The sequence below is a fragment of the Hyperolius riggenbachi genome, chromosome 10 (assembly GCF_040937935.1).
Source record: "Hyperolius riggenbachi isolate aHypRig1 chromosome 10, aHypRig1.pri, whole genome shotgun sequence".
Classification (NCBI taxonomy): Eukaryota; Metazoa; Chordata; class Amphibia; order Anura; family Hyperoliidae; genus Hyperolius; species Hyperolius riggenbachi.
The window spans coordinates 170,061,724-170,073,061 of NC_090655.1; the positions used below are offsets into that span (position 1 = coordinate 170,061,724).

Consider the following 11,338-nt stretch of genomic DNA (forward strand, 5'->3'; position numbering starts at 1 on the left):
ATTCATTCAAAGAATTGTGATATTAATGCGTATACGTTTTCATATTATTACTGGTTTGTCCAGCTATAAGAAAAATAAAGGTAACATTCTTAATTAATATGCCATAATACATATATGTGCTGTCTGCACACTCTGAACCTAGATGGGGAATTGTAATATAACTTTATACCTTTTTAATATGAACAATTGCTGACAGCAAACTCAGTATATTTCCTAAGTCTTGTTTTTGTGTCAGAAATTCAGTAACCTTTGGAAACACAAACATTGTGAAGAAACCCCATTCAATGCTTATGCTTTCAAAACATTCAAACAGCAAGGTTTGAGCAATTATACACACATGCTAGTCCATTCTTAAACAAAAACTCAGTTAAGACTGTCTCTGTTATTGTCACTTAAAGAGAAACTGAAGCGAAAAAAAATATATGATATAGTGAATTGGTTGTGTACTATGAATAATTACTAGAAGATTAGCAGCAAAGAAAATATCCTCATATTTTTATTTTCAGGTATACAGTGTTTTTTCTAACATTGCATCATTCTCTAATATGTGCAGATTACACAACAATCAGCATTCAAAATGATTCTTTCAGAGCAGTCTGTGAACTAATGACCTCCCCCCTGGCAGAGAAAAAGTAATTAGTTCACTTACAGTTGAGATAATAAAAGTCAGATAACAGCCCTCTCCACGACTTTGAAAGTCGTAGAGATTAATGGCTTTTTTGCATAGAGATAACAACTAGAGTTTCTTAACTCTTCCTGTACTAGAAACAATTAGACTGATATCTGATCTTAATGTTTTATTTCTTAGCTGTACTACACATACAAATCATAATATCATCATTTTTTTTTTCGCTTCAGTGTCTCTTTAACTTCTCTTGTTTGTACTTAAAACAAGGAATGGCCTGATTTCATTGTCCAGGCAAGGTGAATTGGATTATCCATTGCAAACAGCACAGCAGCTGACTGCCTGTTATTCATAGCTAACCTCACTTTATAGACACAGACTGTACAATTCAGCATTACATGTTATATTAAAATAGGCTATTCATTTCTTAATAATCACTGCACCTATATTAACCTATAATCACCATATATTAAAAATTTTTTGTCTTCTGTACATTAAGGTAAGGAAATATTCGATTTATTTCTATTTGATCATATACAGTTCAATTTATCGGAAAAACGATATTCCGCCATATGGACATCTCGACAGGGGGGAGGCAGAGGAGGCTAGCGGGGGGCAGCGCAATGATCTAGGATCAGCGCGGGAGTCTGCCAAAGGTTAAGTTGCCGCCGCTATTGACACTCCATCCAGGGGGGCCAGGAGACTCAGGCGGGAGGGCGGAAGGCAGGCACGGGGAAGGCAGGGGGGCACACGAGGACACATGGGGGGCAAATGAGGACACCCAGAAGGACACATGGTGGCACAGGAGGACATATGGGGGGCACAGGAGCACACATGAGGGGGCACAGAAAGACACATTAGGACACATGGGGGCACAGGAGGACAAATGGGGATATGGGGGGCACAGGAGCACACATGATGACACACAGACGCTCCTGGAATATGGACGCACCAGGTTTAGTATATGTTTTTCCCTGGTTTTTGCCCTATAAACCTGGGTGCTTCTTATATTCCGGAGCGTCTTATACGGCACAAAATATGGTATATAATAAGCTTTATATTTAAATAAGTATATTAGAAGCCCTGTATGTTTCAATAAGCCCTAAATTGCTGAAGACTCTCACAGGTCTGTGTTAGTGTAAATTTGACCAACCTTATGTCTGGGAAAGTACCGACACATTCTAACCTAATTAGCAGACAACACTTTATCGGAAATGCATCATGAATGACATTGTTTAGTCTCAATGTCTGGGGCAAAAAAAGTCAACCAGCAGACAAGATGGCTGGTGACGTCCATTTTTAATTAACTGCGTCAGAAATGACCCTATATCAAATGTCAAGCACTCCAAATTATGTTAATTCCCACAAGATAAGGTAATTAAGGAATGTATAAACAATAATATTATGATTTAGGTATTCAAACATGATAAAGCATTGACGCATAAAAGTTTTAGCCAATCAGAACTTGGGAATTAGGGACATTCCAGATTAGGCAGCCATATTGCTTCCTATCCCTATAGGTCAGGTGCAAAAATCTTACCATTGGTGCATTGGAGATATATTACTCTGGTTGAGCTAGCTAAACAGTTAGCATCCACCTACAACTGAAATATTAGTTTTGGGAGAATTGACTTTTTAAGTGTGAGAGGTGCCATTATTTTTTGTTTTTGTTTTTTTATAGTGCTTGGACGTGCTATTCACTCACTCTCAAGAATAGGGGAAGAATTGTACTTTGAGCCTTTGCAGGATGGGGTAAGACCTTTTTTATTTTTTATTTTTTTTTTAAATGGAGTATTTCTTTTTCCAGACACATTCCAGTATTCAGGTGCACTAAATGGTTTAAAGAGGTGCCCTGGTGGTATATAAAAGCGTTTAAAAGCAGTTTAAAACCGAGAAAAGGTTTGAGGTTGCTTACCTCAAGGACGACAAATCTTTGTAGGGACAAAAGATTTTATTGGTAGCACAGGCAACGCGTTTCACGGGTCTGAGCCCGCTTCCTCAGGCCAATAGCAGTGCCTATATTAGTAAAGTAGGAGGTAGAGGAGATGGAACTCCAGCACTCTCAAGATTGCAGCAGGGGACTGGACTTGACCTTCCTTAGCATATGACTGAAGCAGTGTAATCCCCTTTAAGAGCGTGCATAGGCTGTGTGGCAATAGACAAACTTGTGTTGGAGGGAGAGACGAGGTGGAGCCAGCACTGCAGATAGGGTAATTTATTGAGTCAAATATAGCAGAGACACTTACAGTCAGCGAGATCAGATGCAAATGCGGGGAGGTGGGCGCCAGGTCTATGCCCCCCTGCGGACGTCCGTTTCGCGCAGCAAGCGCTTGTTCACCGCAATGGGGAAAGATCATCTGATCTCGCTGACTGTAAGTGTCTCTGCTATATTTGACTCAATAAATTACCCTATCTGCAGTGCTGGCTCCACCTCGTCTCTCCCTCCAACCTATATTAGTAAACATGAGACTCCTAAGCATACTAGTATTAAAGATATACATACATTTACAGCATCAGATTGTAATCAGCGATAGCATTGAATCCAGTGTTTCATTTCATATATATTATTACAGATTATATATATTATTACAGATGATATATTATAATTAAATAATGTACATATTATATTAGGAGTATTTACCCTTGTCTTACGGAGCTGCTGGCGTTTATCAGCCAGAGGTATATAGATAATCAAAACATGATTTTTCAAACATATGGAAAATTATGAAACATTGTTTAAAATAGGTGGGGGGGAGGGGGGTTGGGAGGGAAAAAAAAAAAAAACCTTTAGTTTTCCACCTTAATGTAAAAATATAATAAACACTTCCTTTAATTTAATAACTATATATATGCACACAATTTTCTGCCCATATTACTATGGACAATTTGGATTAAAAGAGATTGCCAGAAAGGTGTGCTGTCATGATGAACAGATAAATAAATGAAAACATATAATTAGACCTAAAAAGACTTGGCCAGCTACTGGGATAAAATGACATTTCTTAGAGAGTGCTGGGCTCAAAAAGGCTGCACTTCTCTATGTGTTAAAAAGTAAGCTGGTCACTGGTGGCTAAAAACAAATAGTGCATATGTACACATAAGTTAGCAGCAGGGGGAGTGCTGGCATAGCAGAAGTGCATGAAGAGCAAACATATAGTGTAAGCATTTACTTACCAGTCCAATTGAAATAGCAAGCTAAGGGAGCCTCTAGCGGGGGGAATTCCACTCTGGCTTATATAGATGTAGCAAATGTGCTGAACAGCTGCTGAATTGCAGGCTCGTGGTGGGCAGGAAGGGGCGTGGCCTCAACACTGTGATGTCCTCGCTTATGCCATTCCTACAGGAAGTTCTGGCGGCACCATTTTGGATAAGGGCGCCCCATTGATTCATAGTATACTTTACCAGTAGTCCCATTCAATGAATGGGATTCATTGTGAATGTGTTAATGGCATATTTTTTCCACTAGATGGCGCCAAAGGATAAGAAATTGCATTCTTATGCACAGTAAACTAACTTTTAAATTAGAAGCTATGTATAGTTTGTAAAATGCAGTTTTATAAGGTAAAAAGACGTTTCTAATTTAGGTGGCTGTTTGTAGGGTCCCCAAGGGTATAATTAGTAGGATAAGTGAACTTTAAATGATGTAATAATAATAATAAACTAGTATTTGATAATAAACATACTTCAAAATGAATTATGATGCAAAAATGATGTAGGGGATTTTTTTATAGCAGATATTGATGAAAAACTGTGAATAATCGATTGACGTGTGTGTTATATTAATCATTGATTTATAAGCCCGATGTATTAATAAGCGTGATCTTTTTGTGCTAATATTTCTTGTGACAATTTTTTGATGGCGTGTAAACCCCATCAAGGTATAGTGGTTAGAAGTAATAGAATAAGATGTTACTTGAACTGTGATAAGATAATATACTAGTGTGTGGGTGAAGTGAGGATAAGAGTGAGGTAAGGGAGGAAGTTAGGATAGAGGAACAATTGATCCAGATGGAAATAAGCTTCTAAAGTAAGGGAAATTATACAATTTTAGCAGTTAGCTAATAGGGCGATGGCTGTTGGGCAGGTTAGGGCTAGAAAAATTAATTAATACTAGGAGATTAATAATTGTGCTCTAGGCATTCATTTAACCCTTCAGGTTTTAGTGTTCTGAGATTGAAGATCCAAAACATTTTGCGTGCTCTTAGTCGGGTGATCCGTTCTGTGTATGGCAGGCTGTCAGGTATATGTTCAATTGGTATGAATGTAAACAGTTTTGGATTGGAATTATGATGTTGAGCAAAATGTCTAGACAGACTATGTTTGGGATAGGCTTTTTTAATATTTCTTTTGTGTTGGCCTATGCGGGCTCTGGTTTGCTGGCTCGTTCTGCCAACATATTGCTTATTGCAGGGACATGTAATGAGATAAACAATGAACGTGGTATTGCAACTAAAGGATTGGTGGATACTGAATGTTTCGTTTGTGATGTTACATGTGAAGGTCAGGTTGCCAGGGTGTAAGTAATCACATGCTAGGCACTTCTTGGAATGGCACCTTCTTATACAAGGCGAGTCCCTGGAAGGGGAATTCTCCAAAGCAAGGGCTCGAGGTCTACTGGGCGCTAATATATTTTTTAGAGTTTTTGCCCTTCTGAAGATTAGCTTGGGTTTGTGTTCTAAATGGGAACTCAAATACGGGTCTTTTTGTAGTGTTGGCCAGTGTTTGTTAATGACCGACCGTATGTTGCTATGATTTGAACAAAAACGGGTGACAAATGAGGGTTGTGTTTCAGTAGATGATTCTTTTTTCTCCTGTGTGGTTAATAAGGATTTCTGATCCAGGAGCCGAGCTTGCTTTCTTGCCGATTTGATCAAAGGCATAGGGAATGAACGTTCTCTAAATTTGTTTTGTAGGATATCTGCCTGTGCCTCAAATGTGGGAGTATCAGAACAGTTTTTTCTGATTCTTCTGAACTGACCAAATGGAATGTTTGTCTTCCATGGTTTGTGATGTGAACTCCTAAAATGAACATATGAGTTCGCATCTACCTGTTTAAAGAAGGTTTTCGATTTTACCACATTTTTCTCAATGTATAGTGTAATATCCAGGAAATCGATGGTATATGGATCTGTGTTCATGGTAAATGATAGGCCCCAGTCATTGCTATTGATAAAATGAACAAATTGAGGAATTGTATCAGTCTCTCCCTTCCATATTAGTATAATATCGTCTATATATCTCCAATATTTTACAATATTGTTTTGATAGATGTTTTGGCTGAGAAGTAATTTTTCAAAGAGGCCCATGGTCAGATTGGCATAGGACGGCGCGAAGTTCGCGCCCATCGCCGTGCCGCAGGTCTGTAGGTAGATGGTGTCTTGGAATGAAAAAATGTTATGAGTTAAAATGAACTGAATGGCGTGCAGTAAGAAGTTTTTTTGGGGGACGGGCAAGGAGGGATCAAGGTATAAGAAATGGGCTATGGACCGGAGACCAATTTCATGCTTTATATTCGTATATAGGGCCGCTACATCTAGCGTCACCCAATGGTATTCAGGCAACCATTCAATAGAGGTCAACTCCTCTAGCAACTGGCTGGAGTCTCTGAGATAGGACGGCAGGGTAACAACATATTTCTGTAGGAAGTGGTCTACATATTCTGAAAGGGGCGAGGTGAGTGAGGATATGCCAGATATGATCGGCCGACCAGGGGGGTTTGTGATGGATTTGTGAATTTTTGGCAAAAAGTAGAAAAAAGGTAGTTTCGGGTGTGCAATAGTCAAAAAATCCCTTTCCTCTTTTGAAATGACACCTTCTTTTTGAGCTAACGTAATGAGTTTGTCATATTTAAGTTTATATTCCAATGAGGGGTCTCTATGGAGTTTAGTGTAATACATGGGGTCACATAACAATCTTTGAGCTTCAGTAATGTGGTCAGTAGTATTCATAATGACGATACCTCCCCCCTTATCGGCGGCTTTAATGATTATCTCTTTATTGTTTTTCGAAGAATTCAAGGCTGCATGCTCTGCTATTGACAAATTGGGTTTGGGTTTGTGTATTTGTTTGTCCTGACGTCTCAGGTCGTCCAGCACTGAAAGGTAGAAAGACTCTATGTGTGGTCCCCGATAGGACGTGGGATTAAATTGTGATTTTTTCTTAAACTCCGTGTGTATGTATTGTTCCAGTATGAATGATTCCAGATCTAAAACGGCTGTGAGGCACTCACTGGGGTTGTTGGTGAAAATTGGTTGGATATCAGAGTTATGGGACTGGTTGGATTTTTTGAATTCCTTCATTGTAAAGTATCTCTTTAGGGTGAGTTTTCTCACAAAGGAGTTCAAATCCACAAAAAGCTCAAAAAGGTTGGATTGTTTACTGGGACAAAAAGAAAGGCCGTGATCTAGGACATTAGTTTCCATTTGTGTTAGGGGATGAGATGATAAATTAAAGATAGACTTGTATTTGGGATTTGGTAAGGATGGTGGTAATGTCAGTTGAGTTTGCTTCTTGTTAGATCTCTTCTTTTGGCCACCCCTTCTACCCCGTTTTCGGGGCTGGATGCTGGCCGTTTGATAGCTTTTAGGGTTTTCGCAGGGCAATGTAGAGATGTGGGGCTCGATAAGAGCGGTCTCAGGGGTGGATCCTTGGTTAGGAGGGACGGTAATTCTAAAAAAGAGGAAGTATCTGATTCTGATTGGGATGAGGTAGTGGTCGAAATGGAGCTACATTCTGACCGTGATCCAGAAACCGAGGAGAAATAATCTGTTATGGTTGTGTGTTTCTTGAGTCGGGTGGATGGTTCAGTGGAACCACAACTGGTGTTTAAATGTACTGTATGAGGTGACCCTGGGACTGGATGAATGGCTGGTGATGTGGTGAGGGGGGCAGCAACAATGACTGGGGCAGTGGAGGATGGAATGCTGTCTTCTGGTGCCTCGCTGTAGGTACCACGGTGGACATCTGCCTCCCTTCTTTTTTCCAAGGAGAGCGACCGCATCCAGGTCCTTAGTGACCTCCCCGAGTGGAGTCGGGTTAATTGTCTCCACCTGCTTCCTGTGGTCGGTTGCCCCTCTGCAACCCACTCTTGTGAGTAGATTCTTATCTTTTATGTTGACAATTTTGACTAAACATATTACACTATTGGGCTCCCGTGTTTTTTGTTTCCTGTGCCTTTTCCCCAGAAGGTGTCCTGACACCAATCATCCACTACTGTTCTATCCGGAGGTTCCACTAGCACCTGCCCGCAACACAGGAACAAATCGGTTGAAGACCAAACACCTGTTCCAGATTCTTCAAATATGGAGAACATAGAAAATCGGTTTGAACACCGGAATAAACTCTTCGAACAATTTAAACTATGTAACCACTCCATAGAAGGTACTGTTTCGGAGGACATTGCTGATACAAAAGAACTTGTGCCCGTTCCAGACTTAAAACCGCTCTTCTATGAACTAGAAGGCTTTTTGAAAAGTGAATTTTTCAATCAGGCTGATATAGCCATGCAAAAAACGTATATAGAAGAGGGTATAGCACCAGAGGGACTGAGAGTCCTTGTGGAAACATCATTCCCAAATGATTTAGTGTATACCGCCGACTGGTACATCTATCTTCAATCTTGCTCAGTCGGCATGATGGAACGAATCATAACTAAAAGAGAAAGCATCCTATTTGAACTTGCCGAAAATATATCTAATGTCAGAGCAAGGCTAGATCCATATATAGACACACATGAATATTCATCACTCTCCTATTCTCTTTCCAACAAACTATACAGATTCGAGGCAGATGTCATGGAGAGCAAACTTAAGAAATTAAATAGGGATAGAGCCTCATATGCTGCCCACACACAGCACAAGAAAAAACCATTCAGAAACACACCACTCGACCCCACTCCCAATCCTCCCCCACAGGCACCCACACCTTCCGAACCCACTCCCACCCCCACAGGCCCCTCCCCACAGCCCTTACCAACTGGTCCCCGCCCATACCGACCACCTCCTCGCTCTCTACCCCAACGAACTCCACCCTACCGTCCTCGTCGACCTCCCAAAGGACCTCGCCCCACAGGACCCCACCCCCCTGCCCCTTCCCTCCCCCCTACTCACCCCTCCACACTTCCTTCCCTCCTCACTTTGCCACTGCCTCCCCCTCCACACACCCTCCCCACCTGCACCCCTTCCCCCACACCACCCGCCATCCACCAACACTCCCCTCCTCCCTCCTTCCCCCCACCCCCCTCTCTTTCCCCCTCCCACATCACTCCACCACTTCCCCTTCCTCCCACACAAATCGACAGCGCTTGGACTCAATCCACTTGATCTCAGTACCTACAGCGAGGCACCAGAAGACAGCATTCCATCCTCCACTGCCCCAGTCATTGTTGCTGCCCCCCTCACCACATCACCAGCCCTTCATCCAGTCTCAGGGTCACCTCATACAGTACATTTAAACACCAGTTGTGGTTCCACTGAACCATCCACCCGACTCAAGAAACACACAACCATAACAGATTATTTCTCCTCGGTTTCTGGATCACGGTCAGAATGTAGCTCCATTTCGACCACTACCTCATCCCAATCAGAATCAGATACTTCCTCTTTTTTAGAATTACCGTCCCTCCTAACCAAGGATCCACCCCTGAGACCGCTCTTATCGAGCCCCACATCTCTACATTGCCCTGCGAAAACCCCAAAAGCTATCAAATGGCCAGCATCCAGCCCCGAAAACGGGGTAGAAGGGGTGGCCAAAAGAAGAGATCTAACAAGAAGCAAACTCAACTGACATTACCACCATCCTTACCAAATCCCAAATACAAGTCTATCTTTAATTTATCATCTCATCCCCTAACACAAATGGAAACTAATGTCCTAGATCACGGCCTTTCTTTTTGTCCCAGTAAACAATCCAACCTTTTTGAGCTTTTTGTGGATTTGAACTCCTTTGTGAGAAAACTCACCCTAAAGAGATACTTTACAATGAAGGAATTCAAAAAATCCAACCAGTCCCATAACTCTGATATCCAACCAATTTTCACCAACAACCCCAGTGAGTGCCTCACAGCCGTTTTAGATCTGGAATCATTCATACTGGAACAATACATACACACGGAGTTTAAGAAAAAATCACAATTTAATCCCACGTCCTATCGGGGACCACACATAGAGTCTTTCTACCTTTCAGTGCTGGACGACCTGAGACGTCAGGACAAACAAATACACAAACCCAAACCCAATTTGTCAATAGCAGAGCATGCAGCCTTGAATTCTTTGAAAAACAATAAAGAGATAATCATTAAAGCCGCCGATAAGGGGGGAGGTATCGTCATTATGAATACTACTGACCACATTACTGAAGCTCAAAGATTGTTATGTGACCCCATGTATTACACTAAACTCCATAGAGACCCCTCATTGGAATATAAACTTAAATATGACAAACTCATTACGTTAGCTCAAAAAGAAGGTGTCATTTCAAAAGAGGAAAGGGATTTTTTGACTATTGCACACCCGAAACTACCTTTTTTCTACTTTTTGCCAAAAATTCACAAATCCATCACAAACCCCCCTGGTCGGCCGATCATATCTGGCATATCCTCACTCACCTCGCCCCTTTCAGAATATGTAGACCACTTCCTACAGAAATATGTTGTTATCCTGCCGTCCTATCTCAGAGACTCCAGCCAGTTGCTAGAGGAGTTGACCTCTATTGAATGGTTGCCTGAATACCATTGGGTGACGCTAGATGTAGCGGCCCTATATACGAATATAAAGCATGAAATTGGTCTCCGGTCCATAGCCCATTTCTTATACCTTGATCCCTCCTTGCCCGTCCCCCAAAAAAACTTCTTACTGCACGCCATTCAGTTCATTTTAACTCATAACATTTTTTCATTCCAAGACACCATCTACCTACAGACCTGCGGCACGGCGATGGGCGCGAACTTCGCGCCGTCCTATGCCAATCTGACCATGGGCCTCTTTGAAAAATTACTTCTCAGCCAAAACATCTATCAAAACAATATTGTAAAATATTGGAGATATATAGACGATATTATACTAATATGGAAGGGAGAGACTGATACAATTCCTCAATTTGTTCATTTTATCAATAGCAATGACTGGGGCCTATCATTTACCATGAACACAGATCCATATACCATCGATTTCCTGGATATTACACTATACATTGAGAAAAATGTGGTAAAATCGAAAACCTTCTTTAAACAGGTAGATGCGAACTCATATGTTCATTTTAGGAGTTCACATCACAAACCATGGAAGACAAACATTCCATTTGGTCAGTTCAGAAGAATCAGAAAAAACTGTTCTGATACTCCCACATTTGAGGCACAGGCAGATATCCTACAAAACAAATTTAGAGAACGTTCATTCCCTATGCCTTTGATCAAATCGGCAAGAAAGCAAGCTCGGCTCCTGGATCAGAAATCCTTATTAACCACACAGGAGAAAAAAGAATCATCTACTGAAACACAACCCTCATTTGTCACCCGTTTTTGTTCAAATCATAGCAACATACGGTCGGTCATTAACAAACACTGGCCAACACTACAAAAAGACCCGTATTTGAGTTCCCATTTAGAACACAAACCCAAGCTAATCTTCAGAAGGGCAAAAACCCTAAAAAATATATTAGCGCCCAGTAGACCTCGAGCCCTTGCTTTGGAGAATTCCCCTTCCAGGGACTCGCCTT

At 41.3% G+C, this 11,338-nt stretch overlaps 1 protein-coding gene across 3 annotated transcripts in view; it reads left to right on the forward strand.

Moving 5' to 3' along the window:
• RAD9A (RAD9 checkpoint clamp component A) overlaps positions 1-11,338 on the forward strand; it is a 621,237-nt gene that overhangs the window by 102,674 nt on the left and 507,225 nt on the right. For all 3 annotated transcript variants that reach the window (XM_068255230.1, XM_068255228.1, XM_068255229.1), the window contains exon 3: positions 2,307-2,377. In XM_068255230.1, coding sequence (XP_068111331.1) covers positions 2,307-2,377 — 71 coding nt within the window. The remainder of the gene's footprint in view (positions 1-2,306; positions 2,378-11,338) is intronic.